Below are 22331 nucleotides of genomic sequence, written 5' to 3' on the forward strand. Positions count from 1 at the left end.
TTATGAATATTACAAAGAGTAATAAGCAATAAATATGGTTTGGATCAGTCAAAAGAGTATTTTCATCTTAAGAATTAGTTCTCGCCAGACATTATGGTACACATCTTGAATCCCACTTAGAAGGCAGAGGCAGCCTGGTCTACATAGAGAGTTCCAGGACAGCCAGAACTAAATAAAGAGAACCTATGGCAGAAAGCAAACAAACAAACAAATAATAAATAAATAAATAAAACAAGCAAAGAATTAGTTCTCCCAAAAACAATCTATAATACGACCTCAAAAAAGAAGGGTTTTTCATTTTTATCAGGGTTTTGTTGTTGTTGTTTCTATTTTAAAGCAGAAGATATGGTTGCATATCCCACACACCCTAAATAGGCTGCTATGAAAAAAAGCCAGGGCTGGAGAGATGGCTCAAAGGTTAAGAGCACTGATTGCTCTTCCAAAGGTCCTGAGTTCAATTCCCAGCAACCACATGGTGGCTCACAACCATCTGTAATGAGATCTGGTGCCCTCTTCTGGCCTACAGACATATGTGCAGGCAGAACACTGTATACATAATAAATAAATAAATCTTTAAAAAAAAAAAAAAAGAAAAAGAAAAAAAGCCAAAGATCCACTGTCAGAGAATATGATCAGAGCCCATAATATGCATATATGAAAATGCAATGGAGAAATCCATTACTATATATATTTAACATATGCTAACAATAAAATAATTTACTTTAAACCCCACAGGACGTGAAGAGGAAAAAAGTATCTCCAGTTAGAACTGCATCCCTGCAAACACTCAAAAAGTGATCTCAATAGTCCAGTCACTTGAACACTTGGTCAAGACAAAGGCTGGCACAAAGAGAACCAGATACTCAACTCCTGCAATGGGACACTTTGTGTTGTTTAGGCTCTGGCTCCAGCGAACTATCCCTTCCCATGTAGGCCACGGTGAGCTCAGCTAGAAGCCAAGAGTGGGCAGGCTAGCAGCGTACCTTCTGGGGACAGGTCTCCTAGCTGTTACTCTCTTTTGTTCTGGGTCACTCTCTGCACTGGTGCCTTGCTCATGTTCATCTTCTGAGGGGTCCTGTTTCCATTTTTCTCTATGATCAAAAGCAAAACAAAATATGTTTTTTCTTTAAGAATTCATAAGGTAAACAATCTCAAAAAACAAATTCCAAATTCATTTTCTGAAACACAGAACATATGAATTTTAGATATTATGCTAAAAGAGAAATATTTAAGCTCAATTTAAATTTTGGTTTTTGTTACTCTTTCTGTCTGAGTTACATAACATGTATTCCTAGTTTAACTCTGGTAACAAATATATATGAAGAATATGAGTAAAATTTTCAAACCACCTTTTCTGGGGGAGAAAAAGGCGGTGACCCATTCTACCTTGCTCACTACTGTATCACTGAAAGACTGAATCCAGAATGCATACCACAACAAAGGTCCCTAAGCTTTAACACACATCAGAACTAGCAAAAGAGCTTGTTTCTTTCTCAAGAACTGACCAACAAAAAAGCTAGGAATTCTAAAACATTCACACGATGTAACATTGGGTAGAAATGTATTGGAAAACATATTAAGAGAGAGAGAGAATTTTGCTGGGCTAGGCAAGTACTCTCCCATTAAGCTCCACCCCAGACTATATGAAATGTTTTAATCTTTAGAACATAATTAAGGAAACAGTCCCTGAATTTATTTTTCAGTGCTGAGTCTACCACTCACCTAAACAATCTGTTCTGTTTAAGACTAAGTTTTTGGTTATTATTAGATAAGGGAAGTGTTCTTTTATTCCTCAAGATCTCACAAGGCTTGAAAGGGCCATAACCTATAGGTGTCCTTCTACTTCTAAGAGCTTTAATCTTCTAAAGACTGACCACGACACCACAGGAAGCTAGCTCATTTCTCACCTGTAGTGAATAAAGTATGTAATAGACACTAGGCATGGAAGACCTAGGAAAAACAGGTACATGCTTGGGATTCCTCTGTGAACAAAACAATTAACACTGTACCCACAGGTTCCCTTAACAGAGGTCATAACAAAGATGCCTGATGTAGAACTCCAAGTCAAATTAATATTTTTCATAGGACAAGTCAAGAAAAACAGTGCTGGCTTGCTCCCAAAGGGGTTGATCTGCAGATTCCTGAGGCCCTTCCTAATAGCTGCAAGAGTTACTAATTAGTTACTACAGCCAATTTAGCTCCACCTGAACTAGCTGAAGCTTGGGGGAGGAGAATCAACCCTTTCATGTACATTATTCAGATTCTATCAGCACTGTATGTCACTGATTCTATGCACAGAGATGAATACAAAAGCTGGTAAGCAGAAATGGCCTTGGTTAAATAATGAAATTAATTAATGAATGAGCCCTGTCAGTTTTTCAGTCAGCCATGTTGAGTACTTTTGGAAGGACACTAGACAGTAAGCCCTGTGACTAGTTTCTACCTATCAGTCTATCTTTAAAATAAAGACATTTGCTAGGTGGTGGTGATGCACACCTTTAATCCTAGCACTCAGGGAGGCAGAGGCAGGTGGATCTCTGTGAGTTTGAGGCCAGCCTGGTCTAGAGAGTGAATTACAGGACAGCTAGGGCTGTTACACAGAGAAAATCTGTCTCGAACCCTCCCCCAACCAAATCAGACTTTCTAGTATACTCTGGTGTCTAGCTTTCTCTGCTTACTCAAGGTCTAGTATAATAAAATTTTGCTAAAGAATACAAAGAAGCCAGACATGATAATGTACTCAGAACAAGACAAGAAAATGATGAGTTCAAAACCAACCTGAGTTCAAAACCAACCTTGACTACAAGTGAAACACTGTCTCAAAGAACAAACAACAAAAGGAATCTAAGTAATAGAAGGTGACTGCCAAGAAGATGGAAGAAAAAGTGAACCCCACACACACACTTGGGAAACTGGTATGTGAGACTGCAGACTCCCCAGGACTCCAAAAAAGTCGTTTACCCCTCCAAAGTCATGCTGTAAAAACTGGCCTCCCTGGAACATGTCTCAAAAGTGTACAATTAAGGACCAGGGGAGAGTATATCAATGAAGAAAATCCAGAGTCAAGTAATCTGAGCTACGGCTATCAATGAGGCCTACTAGAGCTAGGGCTGTCAATGAGGTCTACTAGAGCTAGGGCTGTCAATGAGGTCTACTAGAGCTACGGCTATCAATGAGGTCTACTAGAGCTAGAGCTATCAATGAGGTCTACTAGAGCTACAGCTATCAATGAGGTCTACTAGAGCTAGGGCTATCAATGAGGCCTACTAGAGCTAGGGCTATCAATGAGGTCTACTAGAGCTACGGCTATCAATGAGGTCTACTAGAGCTAGGGCTGTCAATGAGGTCTACTAGAGCTAGGGCTATCAATGAGGTCTACTAGAGCTAGGGCTATCAATGAGGTCTACTAGAGCTACGGCTATCAATGAGGCCCCCTGACAAAGGATACAGCAAAATAAAAAGAGAAAGTGGGTGCAGAGGCCAGAGTATCCCAGTCAAATTAAAAAGTTAGAAATAGCCAGAAGAACTTGGGCTCTTCCAACGTAAGAATGTAAAAGGAAAAAACTTACCAAATCAACTAGTCTAAAACCTAGTGAGACGCTCTTCCTTGAATAAGACTAAGTCCACTAAGAAAGTTGCTTTCATACACAGCAAACCTCACACCTACAATTCTCAATCACAATCCACAGAAGAACCTTAAAGACCTAGGAAAATTACAGCCAAGCTTACACATTCCGGATATATAGACAATCAGAGGAGCAGATGTTTGAAATTGGCCACATTATGTTTTAATTTTCAAGAACAAGAAAAAAGAAAATTATTTGTTTTGGTTTGGTTTTTCTAAAACTGGGATTCACTATATAGCTCTGCCTGGCCTAGAATGTACTATGCAGACAAGTGTGGCCTTGAGCTCGCCAAGACACACCTACTTCTTTCTGCTTCTGCCTCCCAAGAACTGGGATTATAGGCGTTTGCCAGCATGCCCCGCTAGGAAAAAGAATCAGTGGAGACTAAGTCAAAATGAACATCAGCTTCCCAACCCCACGCACATACAACTCTTGAACAAGTAAAACTGCTATTTTTCTGTGGAAAGCCAACTTAACAGGGACTTTTTAATGGAGACTCCCCAGTCACCCTTACACTGGAAATTAGTTCCACTGCAGTAGAGAGGAGTCTTGAGAGGCAAGAACTTGGACTGGCTCAGCAGTTAAGTGCACCTGAGCTCTTCCAGAGGACCCAAGTTTGGTTCTCAGCACCCACATACATGGTGGTCCACAGCCATCCCTAGCTCCAGTTCCAGGGGAGGCACACACTCTTCTCTGAACTCTAAGGACAGTAGGTATACACGGGTGTGTATATTTACTTGCAGGTAAAATACCAGTACCCAAAAAATAAATAAATTTAAGAGATAAAGAGAGGCAAGAACTTGACTAAAAACTATTTCACTTCAAAAGAAACTTGCATTTTAATCTATCATAAGGCACAAACAGAATTTTTCTCCAAATTTGAGGGATTGTGGAAAAAAAACTACCAAAATTTAGCTAAGGAGACTCCAAAGTAATATAAACAAACAAGCAGCCTGAATACTAATCAGCTGGGAACATTAACTTTCATTATTAGAGAGGCTGTGGAAGATAGACAGATGAATCCAATCTAAGCAGGCAGGGAGCAAAATCCATTTTTAAATATAATGGGCTTATACTGAACATGGTTAAGTGCCATTCTTAAAAGATACATCAGGAAAAGAAAATAACTTCCAGATAGCATATGTCCCCAAGACAGAATACTTTCACCAACAATTCCAATCTAACACTAATAATAATTCAGTTCCATTTTGACATAAGTCTGTGACAGATTCCTAACTCAAAACACTCTGAAAATATGTAACTATGATCAATCTCTCTCTTCTCTCCCTCTCCCTCTCCCTCTCCCTCTCTCCCTCTCCCTCTCCCTCTCCCTCTCTCCCTCTCCCTCTCTCCCTCTCCCTCTCCCTCTCCCTCTCTCCCTCTCCCTCTCTCCCTCTCCCTCTCCCTCTCCCTCTCTCCCTCTCCCTCTCCCTCTCCCTCTCTCCCTCTCCCTCTCCCTCTCTCTCTCTCTCTCTCTTTCACACACACACACACACACACACAAACCTGCATGATTTATAATTTTATAATTATAATTTATAAAGTATTTTAATATTTGGCTGGACGGAGAGAAACCAATATACAACCTTCATAAACACTACTGGGCAGAGGATCTGCAGAGACCCTATACAACACTGCCCAGATTGGACATTTGGACTACATTTTATTCCCTCAGCTTTTTTAAAACTCTGAGGTACCCATCTCAAAAAAAGAAAAAAAAAAAAGGAAGAATACATGAATACCAATTTGCAGTTTCTAAAGAGTATGTTATTGTACTAATTCAAGATGTTATTCTCTTTGGGTGAGTCTCTCAATTCTGAAATTCACATCCCCACACAGCAGATCCCATTACACTTGTTATTAGATCAGGGCAGCCAGTCATCAGCAAAGTGTGATGTCTTCCCATAATGTGGTCAGGAAGGACACTTCAGAAAACATCAATCCCCACAAGGCCATTATACCAGAAGAAAAAAAAACAAAAAACAAAAAAGTCTCCAAAGTAGCTCTTGAGACTGAAGTGCAAGGAAAACCTTCTAAGACGTCCCTGCTTAGAGCCTGCTGTCTCCGATTCGAACACAATGGAAACTGGGGTGTATTCAGGCAAGACAACATTAAATACTGCCCTACAAAGTTCTTTAAAATGTACATTTAATGTAACCACTTCTATTCACTGCTGGGCAGGCAGAATGAGGAAATGGATTTAAGAAATTCAAATTTGCCTAGTAATTAGAGTACATGTAACTGGAGACCTTAGTGGAAAATATTCCTGAGTTGGTGTACAAAGTTTTGGACATCCACATTTTTCAAAAAAGGATCTACAGAATTCACACAGTTTAAGGGATAGTACACCACGGAAACTGGAGGGGCTGTTATTTAAAAATCTTACAATTTTTTAACTACACAGAATTTTTAACTAAAAATAATGAATAGCTAGATAAAGGGGCACTCTCTTGCAATCCTGGCACTTGGAAAGTGAAGGCAGGAGATTAGCTTTGACTACATAGTGAGATCCTTGTCTCAAAAAACTAAAGCCAATACTGAAGAGTCAGGAAGTGTCACGTCCCTTTAATCTCACACCAGGAGACTGAAGCAAGTCGGTCACTCTAAGTTTCAGGCTAGCTTGGACAATAAAACAAGACCTTGTCTCAAAAATAATAAAATTTAAAAATAAAAATAGCTATCCTGAAGCTAGGGCTGGTGGCATACACCTGTAACCCCAACACTGGGGAAGCAGAAGTCAGGAAGATCTGGCACAGTTCAAGGCCAGCCTGGTCTACATAGTGAGCTCTAGGCAAGCTATATGCTCCAGGCAAAAATGAGATTCTGTCTTAAAAAATGTTTCTAAATAAAAAATATATATTAAATATTAGATATTATATATTAAAAAAGTGCTATGCATGGTGGTATACACCTGTAATTCCAGAATTTGAAAATCAAGAGTTCATGGTCAGCCTCAGCTACATAAGACCAAGGCCAAACTAGGGCACTTGAGTCCCTATGTGAAAATAAACAAGGCCAGTGAGATGGTTGAGCAGATAAAGTCACTCAGTTCCAAACATGACAATCTGCCTTCCATTCCCCAAACCCACACGAGACTCCCACAAGCTGTTCTGACCTCTACATGCACACTCACATATATACATACACATACCAAAAAATGGTTTTTTAAATTTAATTATAAGAAAAAAATAATTTCCAAAATTAATGAGCATAGAACTAAAGGGTTTAGCTCAATGGGAGAATGCTTGCCTATAGCATGTGTGAGGCCCTACATTCAATCTAAAAACCTAATGCTGGCAAAAACAAAAATAACAATAATGAACAGAGTATAGTCCGTTACAAAATATTTTTACTCTAAGATCAAGAATTAAAATCTTCTGGCCCATAAGCTATAATCTTAGAATTATACTGAAACAGAACACATTTCATAACAAAATAAGTGCCCAACAATATAAACCTTATCATGTCAACATGAGAAGTGGCCAATTTAAATCTGGTCCTTCCTTAACAAGAATGCCAATGTCTACTTTGCTATTTAGGTTTACTTTCAAGAAAAACTTAACTGAGCTAACTGGGCTGTCCCACATAAGAAGCTGGAGCTTATATGGAATGCTTCCCTGTTAAAATGAGGGTCCTGGCAGGGCAGTAACCCAAACCAAGAGACCTGAGACAGACAGAACAAAAAGACTGTCCTAGAAATGCAGACATGTTGACAACTGGCAGATGACGTCATCTCCCCCATGAAAGACTTACTGTTTTTTCAGCTGCCTCTGGCCTCTTCTTTTTGGACTCCCGCTCTCAGACCCGCTACTTGCCTTCAGTGTATGAGGGGGAAAATGATTACAGACTTTAGTTCACAGTGAGATTTCAGACAGAATGAAACCTAAGCACTTGCTAGGTGGAGCCCACTCTTCTTCTGCTTTGAAAACCAATGTCACTTTCTTTCTCAAACCTGTATTTAGCTCAGACATCCAGAGAAGCAACATCAAATACACCTTCCTACAGGTAAAAGTTCTATACTTATAATGTCCAACATGGTGAGTGAGCCTTCAGCCACATGTGAACTCAGCACTTAAAATACACCTTGCCTAGTAGGGTTGAGGAACAGAACTCTAAATATAAATTTTAAAAGCCACATGTGTTAGCAGTAACCATACAGGATGCTGTAGGTGTAAAACAACATAAGGAAATATCACATTTAGTGAGTATGCCTTAAAGGCACCGCCTGCTGATGTATTCACTTTAGACTTGATTGACGAGCATCTGTAATCGTGAATGAAGAGCTAACAGCACTAGGCCAAAGAAGGATTACAGTCACAGCCACTGAAACAGCTTCTTCCCTCAAACAAACAAAATGGCACTCCCCTGACGCTGTTAGTTTGGGTCCTACTGAGGATCTACTGATGCATGAAACAGGAAGGGCATACAGATGTGACTGGATATAAAGAGTACGGCTCAGTGGCCAGGACACTGTGGGAAGGGGAAGCACAGGCACACCAGCTCAGAAGTCAATCAGAACTCAGAGAGCAGACACATGCAGGTGCGGGCATGAACCTGACTGTCAGAGGACACGTACTGAAACCCAGACCTAGCTCTCCACACTTGCCTATCAACACAGAACTTCCACTGCAGGATGTCACACAGCTGAACAAACAGCAGAGAGGGACAGTGCGCTGAGACAGGAGTGTCCCTTAGAAGCTGCTCTGCAAACCAATGGCACACCCTGAGAAACATGAAACGAGTCCACTCTAGGCACATGGGAACCCAAACACTACCGGCTTTAAAAAGCACCAGTCTAGGCACTGGAGATGGATGTAGTGAGTGACAGGGTGCTTGCTACAAATGCTCAAGGACCAAGACTGTGGCCCCATCACTAAAAAAAAAAGGTACTCCATCTCTCATAGTTAGACCAGAAAAATGAGTATTTTAGGAACTAGTTTTCTATCTCACACTACAATTGAGATAGAAAATGGAACTTTGTTTACATAAATGAAGAAAAACAAAGACATGAAACACTCCTCTTTCCTCTCTGGAGTAAATCCAAAATCATTTCCACGTTCCATTTGTTCAGCACTTAACAAAACATTAGGATAGTAGGTGTCTAAAGTGAACTGGTCACAATCACACACTCTCAGAAACTCCACTTTTAATTAACTGGCACCATGCCATCCTGGAATGAAGCATTAACTAGTATGTGTTGGGAAGTGTTTACTAACTTCTTGCGCCCCCCCCCCCCATCTGTTCATAGAAAGCCCCATTAGGTCACTTTTAACTGCCACACCTGAAGCTGTCTTTTAATAGTAATATACACCAGTCACAGAAGATGAGGTAAGATAGGGAACCAAAACACATCCCCTCAAATCATTTTTTCTTACCTCTTCCTTAATGTTAAATCGTGATGGTTCTTGTCTGCTTCGGTTTGACCGCCTAACCCCATAAACATCAGGATATTCTTCCCACATCTGCAAAATTAATAGACTGCACTTGAATCATTTCCTTAACTATATTACTATTATCAGTATTAGAACACTTATTTCAAATCAAACAAAATCATGTAACTACCCAAAGGGTTGTTTTGCTAGTTTTTTGTTTTGTTTTGTTTTGTTTTGAGCTGAGGATCGAACCCAGGGCCTTGTGCTTGCTAGGCAAGCCTAGCAAGTGCTCTACCACTGTGCTAAATCTCCAACCCTGTTTTGCTAGTTTTGAGAGAAAGCTAAGCGGTATCCTTTCAAAGGAACAGGCATTTAAAAGAAGTTTAACCATGCCTTCATGCCATTAAAACTGTTGAGCACTGCTTACTGTTACTAAACTAAACCATCTGATTCCTTCAACAAAATACATATTTCTGAGGAATTTTAAATTTCCTGATGCTTGCAGTTTCAATTAGAAACAAACAAAAAACCAAGCAGAAGAGCCCTGCAGAATCTAACCAAACAAGGCAGCGCATCCAGCTACCAGTTCTCGAGAAGAGAACCACCACGACTTTCTCCCTAGCACACCTACTTTACTTCACTAGCAGTAATGAGCCCTCTCTCTGCCTTTCAGACTCCTGCTAACAATTTTCAGCAATTTGAAAAGGTAACCTTCAAGGAGGGACTGGCTGAGGTGCTTTGTTTTTCCTCTCTCTTCCCTACAGATAACTATGTTTAAGTAAACTGTTCTTTTTACATGAAATCACAGAAAAGCAAAAGGAATCTGAATGGACTGTGGGACACTGGCGTGAAGATGTTTAGACATGGTTAAACATGTGGAACAGATGTTAGAAAACCAAAGTCAGGAATAAGAGTTTTATTAAAAACAGAAGCAGTAGCCGGGTGGTGGTGGTGCTTGCTTTTAATCCCAGCACTCAGGAGGCAGAGGCAGAGGCGGATCTCTGTGAGTTTGAGGCCAGCCTGGTCTACAAAGTGAGTTCCAGGACAGGCTCCAAAGCTACACAGAGAAACTCTGTCTCAAAAAAATCCAAGAAAAAGAAAAACAAAAAACAAAAAACAAAAAACAAAAAACAAAAAAAAAAAAAAAGAAGCAGCAGCCAATGTCATGAAAGCATTTGGAAATTCCAGGCAGAGTATATGCAAAGGACGAGGAACTACTGTCTGAGGCCAGCAGAATGTTTGCACTTAAGTATGTTTTCCCTAGGGAACTGGACAGCAAACATTCTCTGCTACATGGCTATTTCACTCTGAAAATGTAATGGGAAAGCAACCACAAAGTATCTACATATGGGGGGTGGGGGGATGACACAGGACACCATGTTCTCAACACAGCATTTCTAAGTCTAGAACAGCATTGGCAACAAGTCCCATTGTGTTTCTTTGTCTTAAAAGTTTTAATATGACAAATAAACTTCACATGCCTAAGCCAGGCATGGTGGTGCATGCCTTAAATCCCAGTACTCAGGAGACAGAGAAAGGCAGACCACTGTACTTTCAAGGCCAGCCTGGTCTACACAGTGGACCTGCAGGACAGCCAGGAATGCATGCTGAGATCCTTAAGGGGGGGAGGGGGGGAGACCTGCCCTCAAAAAGCCAAAAGATTAAACAAAAACAAAAAAAGACACTAAGCAAAGGAGGACAATATTAACCACTGACAAAAAAAAAATAGATACAGTAAACTGAAACACAAGGAATAAACTGAAAAGCAAACAAGTAAAAATGGCCCAGGAATAGGCATATTAGAACCAGAATCCAATCCAATTGTATGATTCAATGTCGTCGGATTCCCTAATAATGGCTTTAGAATTATCCCAATCTTAAAGGACAAAAGGCCCAACCAGAGTTAGGAGCGATCAAATGGGAGGAAATACAAGTGGGAGAGACAGGTAAATGCACAACACACTGGCCCCACCTGGTAGAGAAAGAAGTAGAAAGATGTGTCCGCTAGCCTTTCTGCCCACACCCACACCTATTCCTGTACCGACCTCTGAGAGAAATGATTTGTCTGACAGCGCAGAGAATGTGATGGCGTCTTTTTTAGCTGCGATGCATCAGTCAGGCTAATATGACTACACCAGCCAGTCTCCCCTCTCTCAGACTTGCCTAGGCATACTGGCCCCAATGCTGCAACTGTGCTCCAAGTCATACTGTACTACTTACACCCCAAAGCAGCTTGTATTATTTGTCCCTTAGAGGCCACCTAATTCTGCTCTTCCCAAAAAGAGCTGACATGTGAACTCACTCACTATTGAGTGCCCCCTACATGGTTAATAAAACTTTCCTCCTGTTAGGGAGAGATGGAGGAAGCTAGCATGTAAATAGGATGGATATACAAAGTAGTCTTTTTGGAATTTCTCATTCATGGTAATTCCTCTACGAGGTCCAGCTAATTGGAATTATACATTTTTACCTTTTTAGTACTGATTGCCTTAACCATAAAAAATTATCTTAATATTTCTAAAGATGTAATTACATCTTGAAATCTTATGTATGTTTGTGTGTGTATGTATGTATGCATATATGTATTCTTCTGGTGGAAACTGAAGATACAAATCCAATCTCAGTAATGCTTTCTCAAGCCAGGATTAGTGGCATACAACTGCCTGTAAGTCCAGCTCCAGTAGACGGACACCCTCTCTGGCCTCTTCAAGGACCAGAAAACATATACCCATGAATAAAAATAAACTATTTTTTAAAAAAAAAAAGTCAGGAGCAGGGGTGGGTTGAAGTGCATGCCTTTAATTGTAGGTTTATCTCTGTGAGTTCAGGGCCAGCCTGGCTTACATAGTGAGTTCCAGGACAGCCAGGACTACATAGTAAGAACCTGTCACCAAAAAAAGGGGGAAAAAAAGAGCCTGGCCTCATGGCACATGACTTTAATCACAGTACTCAGAAGGCAGAAGCAGGCTGCTTCTGTGAGTTTGAGACATCTGGACTAAGAGTTCCAGGCCAGTCAGGGATATATAGAGAACCTATCTCAGAAAAATAAAATAAATCTAATACGTTTTTCTACCCCTTGCCATCCCCAGGCCCCTAAAAGTCAAATACCATTACACAACTTTGCTGAGAACTGAAATAACTGTTCAACTCAAGTCTGTCTCAAGAGCTCCAAATGGTTCTTTTAACTGCAAATTGTCTGAAAATTTTCACTACCACCTACAATTTACTATCATTTCTAGTATGAAAACTAGTATGCAGAATATAAATTTAAACTTAGATTAGTTTAAAAGATGACAGCATAAAATTTAATTTTATTAAGATTTTTTTTATTTTTTTAAGAAACAGAAAGCAACGTTCTTTTGTAGTGGTTCGCACGTAACTCTCTCAGATAAAATCTCACAAGTTCAGATGTGGTGGGCTGGGAAGTAGCTCTGCTGGCATAATGCTTGTCTAGCCTGTACAAACCCAGCACTGCAGAAAACCATGCATGACAGAAGTACATGCCTCTCATCCCAGCACGAGGGAGAGGAAGAATGAAGAGCTCAAGGTCACCCTCGGTTGCAGTGAGTTCAGGGTCAACCTGGGCTACATGACATCCTCTCCAAAAAAGTTCAGACACCTGCTGATCTAGTATAATCACTAGTTCTTTTCCACCAAAAAAGGGATGTATTCCAAAGTTTGGACTCAATGTGAAAACATTATGCAAGTTAATTTTTGCCTTTTGTAGTCTCTGCTATAAGATTCTTTTTTAGTAAGTCAAATACAACTACAATGCCTTCACTCAGGCTGTTTTTCCTTTCCACTGCTCAGGCAAGGACAACTCTCTTATGACAGTGCAAGGTCAGGCCTGTAGTCCAGCACACAGGGTGGAAGGAGGAGCATCTGGAGTTTCAGGCCACACCAGGCTATACTGTAAGACCCTGTCTGAAAAAAGGGCTATGTGGAGAGGGAAGGACCGGTCAGGCATAATGGGGCACACCTCTCAGCACTTGGGAGACAGACACAGGAGGATCAGGAGTGCCAAAACCAGTCTTGGCTGTACTGCAAGCAAGTTCCTGGCTAGCCCAGGGTACATGAGACCCTATCTCCAGAAAGAGACAAACACAAAGACATACTAATCAATCTTCTTTGGAAACACATTCTACTGGTTGGTCCTGGATAGGAACAAACTTGCAATATACAGCCCAGGAGATACCTTCTTCACGTCAGCTATCCGTTCCTTCTTAGAGGCAGGCTTCTCTTTGGCTTCTGGAAGGACTGGCTGTGATTTGGAACCTGCTGATTCACTTTCAGATTCTGACTGACTCTCAGAAGATTCAGAACTGCTATTGGACTCGCTGCCATGTCCACTTCCGGGGTCACTGCCCTGTTCACTTTCCGACTGACTGCCAGAGTCTGAACCCGAAGCTTCTTCAGAGGCCGAATGACTTAACAGAGAGAAAGGCAGAGAGAGAAAGCCTTAGAAACATTTAACAACTGCCACACAAATTGGGTTTTTAAATCCCCTGGTAATGTCTTCAGACCACAATTACAGCAATTTAGCATCCCCATCTCCAAATTCATTTTTATTCTTGTGCTGCAAATAATGCTTTCCTATCATTTTCAACCTTGACCTTCGTAGTTTTTGACACCATACGTATACCAGGTGATTTACATTTTCACACATTCCAGTCAACATAGGCCCCTTCATTCCAATGGGTATTTAAGGAACTCTCTAAGATCTCACTGAAACACTACAATCTGTCTACTAAATCGTATCTAAGTACCAATATCCCCTTCAAAACAAAAATATTAATAATTTCAGAAATGACAAAAACAAACCCATCCCCAAAGGAAGAATGCTATTATCTAATCAGTGGTTCTCAATGACAGGGGTTAGACACAGGGTTGGGATCTATACACATTAGCTATAGTCCACAGGTCCTGCTTCAAAGCAATGACTGTAATGATAATCCCACCACCAGTCTGATAATGGCCTGTGTACATCCGATCCCCTTCCTCACTGGAAACTACCCTCGGATAAGAACAATCTCGAGGCAGTAACATTGGTGAATGCCACAAAACAAACTTTAGGTTAAGAGGGAGACACAGGAGCACAAAGCTTGAGATGGAAGTTTCCTATTTACCACCATTGCATCTTCCAAACTAGAACTGAGGTCACACAACTTAAATGACTACAGAGGAGAGAAGCGGACTGCAGGTGGACAGCAGGGGGCGCTAGGCTTCAGCATATATATATACATATATACCAGGTGTGGTGGTGCACACTCAGAAGACCTAGAAATTAAAAGGCAGCCTCTGCTACAAAAACAAGTTGGAGGCCAGCCTGGAATACATGTTCTCCTGCCAAAATATGAAAAAAAGAAAGAAAATAAATTACTGGAAACTTGAATTGATCCAAATCTACAAAAAGTACATTACAGTAGAGGTCGTTAAGTCAAGACAAGATGACGAAATGAAAAAACTTGTGTCTAAGAAGGAAAGGTGGAAGAAATACAAACCTGATCACCTCAGTGTCAGGCATTATGCGAAATACTTTACACATATTTATTCTCCAGAACAATTCTATGAAAAGACAAGAGACTTTAAGAAACTCAGCCTCTCTCTCTTCCTTTGGAAATCTATACCTATCCCATCTCTCCCTTTCTAGCTGTATATTTTTTTCCATTTAATTGTACGTGTATCAGTATTCTGCCTGCATGTGAGTCTGTGTGTGTGTGCAGTACACACAGAAGCAGTTGGATCCCCTGGACTGGAGTTACAGCTGTTGTGAGGAGTCGTGAGAATCAACAGGATAGAGTCCTCTGAAAGACCAGCGAACACTCCTAACTGCAGAGCCGTTTCTCCAGTCCCCTAGCTGTGCCGCTGTTTACCCTGCCCCACCCACCTCCAGAGTCGTGAGCGTTATACAGCAGCTACGAAAGCAGCAATACTTCACCACAAACGCCTCCCTTACCCAGAAAGTGGGAATCTGAGCCTCGCACACTGCCTCAGACTCCCTAACACAAAGTTCTCCCAACCAGGGAGTAGGTAACACAAAACTCAGAGTAACAAAACGACTTTGTCAGCTTTAGCTGTCACCATTTGCACACAGAGATGAAGAACTAGCTGCAAAATTTCCTTATAACTTAGAGATTCAGAAGGGACATTCTCCCTGAAATGGAAGCAAGGAAGAATCTAAAAGCTACCCAGCTGAGTGCTTACAAAGGTCTGCCCCTTACAGCCCCGACACCCCAGCCTGGTCTTTTTACCCTAGCCTCTGACGATTGCCCCCATGCTCATGTCTGTATGATTCCCACCTCTGTCTCTAAGATTTACTTTTTTTTTTTTTTGTATTAGTGTTTTGTTTCATGTTTGTCTATGTACCATAGGCCAGAAGAAGGTATCAGATATCAGATAACCCGGAACTGGAGTTACAGACAGTTGTGAGCTACCATGTAGTTGCAGGGAACTGAAGCTAAGGTTGTCTACAAAACCAGTAAGCCCTCTTAATTGCTGGGCCCTCTCTCCAACCCCCTGCTCATCTCTTCATCATTCCTTCCCTCATCCACATTTGCTCCATGTAACACTTGTAGAAGCATGGCATAAATCCCAGTACCATTCACCTCCAATCCAGTACACAGTGCTTATGCAGCAAACTAAGTAACTTTGAGAGCTTGGGTATCATCTTCTGCAGGAAAGCATGCTTTGCTCTCTCACGTACCATGCTCAACCTATTAGGCACTTCCAAATGCTGACCTATCACTGCAATTACCACCATGAAAGTAAAAACTGGCAGCCCTACCTTCGTATCGGCTTCAACTTCCAACCTCTGCTACCTCTCACTTTTCACCAGGACTCCGGCCCCTAGGAAACTGAATCCAAAGCCCCAGCAGTTGGGTTGGGGGAATGGTTGAGTGGTATAGTACTTGCCTAGTCATGCATAATCTGAGGCTTGGTCCCACAACACCTGTCAAAGACTGATAAATAGAAGATTGGGTAAAGTCCAGCTATTTACTTGACACTTACATTACCCTGTCTCCATTTGTCCCATCCTATAAAAATAATGTGGTCACTCGTCAAAACAGGCTTGAAAGCTTAGGCCATCTTCTCAATGTTCCTTGTGCCTGGTATATTGCAGATTACTGACTGAGCTAGAATAATACAATGTACCTGCCTTCGTTTCCCAACTCCAGACAAGAACTGTGGGTGGAGTCACATGACCATCATCACAACCAAAATTGTCAGAACAGCACAGTAGTCAACAAACTTACTCTCTGAGAAAAGAAATATGCCAATGTTAACTACCTGCTTAAAGACCCAGGAAAAAAGCTATGAAAGACAGCTTTAGTTCACTGCAGAAACTAGTAAGGCCAGTTAACTAGAAAGGCTTTTAGTCCTGTGCTAAACAGCAAGAATCACAGGAGACTTAACAGAATGTCAATGCCATGTCAGAAAGACAGTTCTCTGTGAAATGCCACACAATGAAGCTGGATTTCAATGTTTACTTGGGTTATTTTCAAATTGTTCTCTTAATAAGCTATAAAAAGCTGTGATTCATTTCCGTATATCTTTATTTCTAAGCAGAATATTTAGGTTGTTTTGCCATTGCTCACTCTAACCAGTAAAGCTATAAATATTCTTGTATATACCTTCTTCTAAGACAGCTGTGTTTCTATTTGTGTACAAGTAACCATTAGGAATGTAACACTGCATACAATTATCACAAAAACACCCACATTCCCATTAGCACACATATATGTATGTAAATGTCAATCTACAAATTTGTTCAGTGGCTGATTCTGTAGGAAGGGGAAGGCTGGTAGATTTCATAGATCAGCTTATGCTTGTAAAATAAAAAATAAAACACAACAGAAATCAAACCTAAGGAAATAAAGCTCTAGCCCCCTGTGGAGCCGAGAGACACAGGTGTACGCAGGTAAGACACTGGCATTCTTAGAACTTTAGTGGTGAGCTCACAGCTGTTTAGAATTCTTAGATCTTTTTAATGTATAAACTGGTTCACTAACCCAAATAAACACGCATGGGAATCAGTCAGTATAAGACTAAGCAACTTAAAATTTATTTTTGACCAGGCAGTGGTAGCTGTAATTCCAGTACTCATCAGTCAGAAGAAGCATTGTGGAGAGCTCTGTGAGTTCCAGGCCAGCCTGGAAGGTCTAAAAGGCAACCTTCAGGATAACCAGGACCACACAGTAAAACAGACTCCAAAATCAATAAAAATAATTATTTTTGCCTAAGTATAAGGACACAGGCCTGTCATCATGAAATCAAGGTAAGCATGGACTATATAAAAACAAAGAAAGGGAACTTTATTTGGAACAGGCAAGTTAGATGCAAGACTTACCACATCCCAGGAGGAGGAGGAGGAGGGGGAGGAGGAGTGCTATCCGTAAAAGTCAAGTTCGTTTGTCTTTTGATTGTTGTTTGACACAGAGATGACCTTGAACTCAGAGATGCACCTGCCTCTACCCCACTAGTGCTGGGATTAGAAAAACAAGAGAAAAAGTGCCTCACTGTTGGAAAATAAACAAAACTTGTTTTAACCTGTACTACTCGGAGAACCAGCAGCTGAAGTAACACATTTCCTAATACCTGGAATACTAAGTACTTCAGGACTACACCACAGGTTTCCCACGATTCAAAGAAATCCCCCAAGACCAGGAGACAGCCTGGATCCTTCCAGGCTGAGAGAGAGAGAGAGAGAGAGAGAGAGAGAGAGAGGGAGGGAGGGAGGGAGGGAGGGAGGGAGGGAGGGAGGGAGAGGGGAGAGGGGAGAGGAGGGGAGAGGGGAGAGGGGAGAGGAGGGGAGAGGGGAGAGGAGGGGAGAGGGGAGAGGGGAGAGAGGGAGAGAGGGAGAGGGAGAGAGGGAGAGGGAGAGGGAGAGGGGAGAGGGAGAGGGGAGAGGGAGAGGGAGAGGGAGAGGGAGAGGGAGAGGAGGGAGAGGGAGAGGGAGAGGGAGAGGGAGAGGGAGAGGGAGAGGGAGAGGGAGAGGGAGAGGGAGAGGGAGAGGGAGAGGGAGAGGGAGAGGGAGAGGGAGAGAGGGAGAGGGAGAGGGAGAGGGAGAGGGAGAGGGAGAGGGAGAGGGAGGAGAGGGAGAGGGAGAGGGAGAGGGAGGAGAGGGGAGAAGAGCCCAATTCAGCTCATAGGTGACATTACTTAAATAAAAACTCCCACTGAGTCCACTGAGTAGGATTGTCTGTCTTTCAAAGTGTAATAGTTAAGCTGGGCGGTGGTGGCGCACGCCTTTAATCCCAGCACTCGGGAGGCAGAGGCAGGTGGATCTTTGTGAGTTCGAGGCCAGCCTGGGCTACCAAGTGAGTTCCAAGAAAGGCGCAAAGCTACACAGAGAAACCCTGTCTCAAAAAACAAAAACAAAACAAAACAACAACAAAAAAAAAAGTGTAATAGTTAAAGCAGTTGAAACTTAAAATTCATAGGAATTATCCACTACAGCCTCATAAAAATAAAAAATTTGAAAATTATTCAAACTCTAATTGCAAACAAATTTCATACTTTTCAACTGAACAAAAAAAAAACTGGTATGTGTCAAAATCTAAGAGAGAGAAGAAAAGAAAAAGACAACACCTTTACTAAGGTTTTTATGAAATGGATCGATCTTTCTTAAAACTGGACTTGGAAACTAAGTCATTTCCGTTTCTTAAAGTGCCATTTTCAAAATGGCCACAAGAGGACAGCACAACAACAGTCCACTTAAAAGAGAAAGCCTGTGGGTTCTCTAAGAGCCTCCATTTCAGCACACTGGTGTTTATTTTCCTAACTTACAAAATGGCTGAAGAAGTACTGACTCCTGGACTGAACTTCTTGGTTACTGCAGGTAAATGTAAAAGCTGAAAGACCGCAAGGTAAGTCTATACCGAAACTCCACAAAGTGGTATCCACACAAAGTTTGCATTATAGACATTTAAAGTGTCAAAAATATGCAAAAAGCCTAATCCTTACATTAATCCTATCAAGACAGAATCCTAATGTGTTAAGGATGTCTGAATTACAGAATCTGCACTATCTACTCCTGTGTGGTATTGCTGACCTTGCATTGCACATATTTTTCAATCAAACACATTATCAAATCAACCAAGCTGCCATATGACCACTCTTTCTAGGCCATGGCTAGATAGGTGTCTTAAAGTAAATGGAAAGGGAAAGATACTTCAGAGTTCTCATTGACAAAGAATATATATATATAACAACTCTTAAGCTTTGTTTTGTTTTTTGTTGTTGTTGGGTTTTTTGTTTTGTTTTGTTTTTGTTTTTGTTTTTGTTTTTCAAGACAGGGTTTCTCTGTGTAGCTTTGCGCTTTCCTGGATATCACTCTGTAGACCAGGCTGGCCTCGAACTCACAGAGATCCACCTGGCTCTGCCTCCCAAGTGCTGGAATTAAAGGCATGCTCCACCACTGCCCGGCTTAAGCTTTGTTTTTAAGATCTTTTATGCTTATAAGTTCAAGTCTTCAGATTCTGAATAAGTTATAGTATAAACATGGCTAAGCCAAGTAAATTAGAAAAACAAAGTTCAATGTATACATTAACAAAAAATATACAACATATGAATTCTGGCAATTCAAAAATCCAGTAGGAAATTCAGCAAAAACAACAAACACACAACCACAAAAAAGAAACTGAAATGGCCAATAAACTTAATAAGATATAACAAGCAGGGCAGTGGTGGCACAGGCCTTTAATTAATCCCAGCACTCAGGAAGCAGAAGCAGGAGGATCTCTGTGAAGTCGAGGCCAGCCTGGTCTACAGAGTGAGTTCCAGAACAGCCAGAACTGTTACATTGAGAAGCCCTGTCTCGGAAAAAAACAAACCATACCCCACCCCCAAAAAATCACATACAAATCCTGCAAACCAGTATGTAAGTATGTTACCTAAATATCAAAGTTGGGCAACAGCCAAACACGAAATTATTCCATGCTAGAAGAAAAAAAAACCCTACATATATATCTATGTAATTCACAAGATGTGAAGCATCCATACTATTCATACTAATCTGAACAGGATTGGGTCTTAATATATCTGTAAAGTGACAAATTTCAAAACTATAAACTTCAAAACAAAACTATACAAACTACAAATACTTTTTATGCCAAGTGAGCACAAAAGTGACAGCAGTAAGCCAGTGCCTTTAATCCCAGCACTCGGGAGGCAGAGCCAGGCGGATCTCTGGGAGTTCGAGGCCAGCCTGGGCTACAGAGTGAGCTCCAGGACAGGCACCAAAGCTACACGGAGAAATCCTGCCTTGAAAAGCCAGAAGAAGAAGAAAAGCAAACCAGCGACAGGGGTAGAAGGGTATGATGGGCTGGAGCTATGTCTTAACTCTTACAAAAACTTACTCTTTCCGCCTCTCGTTACTTCATAAGTTTTCAAAGGTTTATTTTGCTTTTGAGAAAAGGTCTCACTATGAAGCTCTGGCTAGCCTGAAACTTGTAGACCAAACTAGAACTCAGAGATCCCCAAGTGCTGGAGCTAAAAGTATACCACTATAGTCAGGCAAGGTTTCTTTTTACCATATAAACTTGATCCCTTCCTAGGATTCAGTTCTTCTGGAAGTTTCCTTAACAATGACACCATAGACTCTTTCTTGGCCAAGCTAGACAGGAATAATTATGGAGAAACCTGGTTAAGGCCTCTCCCCTTATGTCAGGTCAGGAATTCCAATGGAGCTAACACTACTGTAAAGGCAAATCTGCCTATATGAGCTCCACTGCTTTACTGAATTCTGACGTCTTATTTTCTCCAATCTCAACAAGAACAAGACAATAAACTAAACCCCTTTCCATCCCCACGTACCTCGTTTTTGTTTTTGACACGGGGTTTCTTGACATAACCCTGGCTGGCTGGCTGTCCTGCAACTCTGTAAGTAGACCAGGCTGGCCTTGAACTCACAAAAATCTAACTGCCTCTGCTGGGACTAAATGTGTGCACCACTATGCCAGGCTGTTTACAGCAACATCTTTTTGTTTTGTTTTGGTTTGGTTTTAGAGACAGAGTTCCTCTGGGTAACAGCCCTGGCTGTCTTGGAACTTGCTCTATAGACCATGCTGGCTTTGAACTCAGAGATTCATTTGCCCACCTCTGCTTTCCAAGTGCTGGGGTTAAAGGCATGCATCACCAAGCCCATCTTACAGCAGCATCTTAATTCCTCTGCAACCCCAGTGCTCTAGGCTTCCTTCCACTTCATCAGATGTAATCCCACCCAACGCAAATCAGAAACCACCCCCACCATCTTACTTCCCAAAAAAAGAAAGGTCCCTCAGCAGAGGATTTCAGCAGAAGAGAAAGGGGGAAGTAAAAGGCCAGTGGAGGGTGAAAACAACTGAATCCCCTATGTGCATGCATGAAACTGTCAAAGAATTGAAGAGTTTCTTTAGCAGGCCTTCAAGACATAACTCCAGAAGCCACCAAAATCAGTATTTATGGCTACAAAAACCTTAATTTCAACTCCCTTGAGGAACCCAAACTCACAATTTACTTCCCTGAGTGCCCCTTTATTAACAGCTGTGCTTAAATTGTACATTAAAAATATATACTGGGCTAATATAGCAAATCTCTATTTTCTATCTATCAACCTGAAATGAAATTCTTTTCTGTGGTGAAGCAGTGAGTCCCGCTTTAACTGAAAAACATTTTTCAAGGCAGTGGCAGCAGAGAAACTGCATGTGTCTGCTCCCCCTTCCACTGACATCTATCTCACTGTTAATCTATGAAAGGCCAAGGATTTGGACCGGGCTACTATACCAGTCAACAAGAAAACCAAACCAAAATGGAGTCACTCACGCTAAACTTGTAAATTGTCTCCCTTACCTTCAGGGCAATTTACATTGGCACAATCAAATTCTCTCTCGAACTGCCCTGCTTTTTGTTTCCTGTTTTAACAGACTGCCCCTAAAACTGCTCCTCCACACCTTCCTACTTACTGATGGAAAGCTGCTAGCCTCGATCTTCAAATGTTTGTTAAAAACTGTCATTTCATCCCAGCACTCGGGAGGCAGAGCCAGGCAGATCTCTGTGAGTTTGAGGCCAGCCTGGTCTCCAAAGCGAGTTCCAGGAAAGGCGCAAAGCTACACAGAGAAACCCTGTCTTGAGAATAAAAACCTGTCATTTCATTTTCACTTGAAAGAAAACTACTCAAAATGGCACTTACATTTTCATGGAATAGCAAAGCTAAATCCCAACTGTGTTCTCAAATTAAGGCAGCCAGTGGTCTGCAGTTTACAGCTCAGTGGCAGAGGGCTTCCCAGCATTCATAAGGCCCTCTAGGTTCAACACCCTGTATGGGTGAGAGTAACAGACCTGGTGGTTTAGGCCT

The 22331-nt window shown here is 41.5% G+C and overlaps 1 protein-coding gene and 1 long non-coding RNA gene across 9 annotated transcripts in view; one reads left to right on the forward strand and one right to left on the reverse strand.

Moving 5' to 3' along the window:
• Chd2 (chromodomain helicase DNA binding protein 2) overlaps positions 1–22331 on the reverse strand; it is a 118548-nt gene that overhangs the window by 83098 nt on the left and 13119 nt on the right. For 5 of the 8 annotated variants that reach the window (XM_006990949.4, XM_076545100.1, XM_076545095.1 and 2 more), the window contains 4 exons: positions 13194–13425; positions 9002–9088; positions 7380–7441; positions 984–1091 (listed from right to left, as the gene is read on the reverse strand). In XM_006990949.4, the coding sequence (XP_006991011.1) occupies positions 984–1091; positions 7380–7441; positions 9002–9088; positions 13194–13425 (489 nt within the window). The remainder of the gene's footprint in view (positions 1–983; positions 1092–7379; positions 7442–9001; positions 9089–13193; positions 13426–22331) is intronic. The other 3 variants (XM_076545099.1, XM_076545107.1, XM_042278097.2) reach the window with 1 other exon arrangement.
• Positions 17141–17548, forward strand: LOC121829520 (uncharacterized). The gene is made up of 2 exons (XR_006072429.2): positions 17141–17273; positions 17435–17548. It is a non-coding gene; the product is annotated as an uncharacterized LOC121829520 (long non-coding RNA).

This window comes from Peromyscus maniculatus, chromosome 1, assembly GCF_049852395.1.
Source record: "Peromyscus maniculatus bairdii isolate BWxNUB_F1_BW_parent chromosome 1, HU_Pman_BW_mat_3.1, whole genome shotgun sequence".
Classification (NCBI taxonomy): domain Eukaryota; kingdom Metazoa; phylum Chordata; class Mammalia; order Rodentia; family Cricetidae; genus Peromyscus; species Peromyscus maniculatus.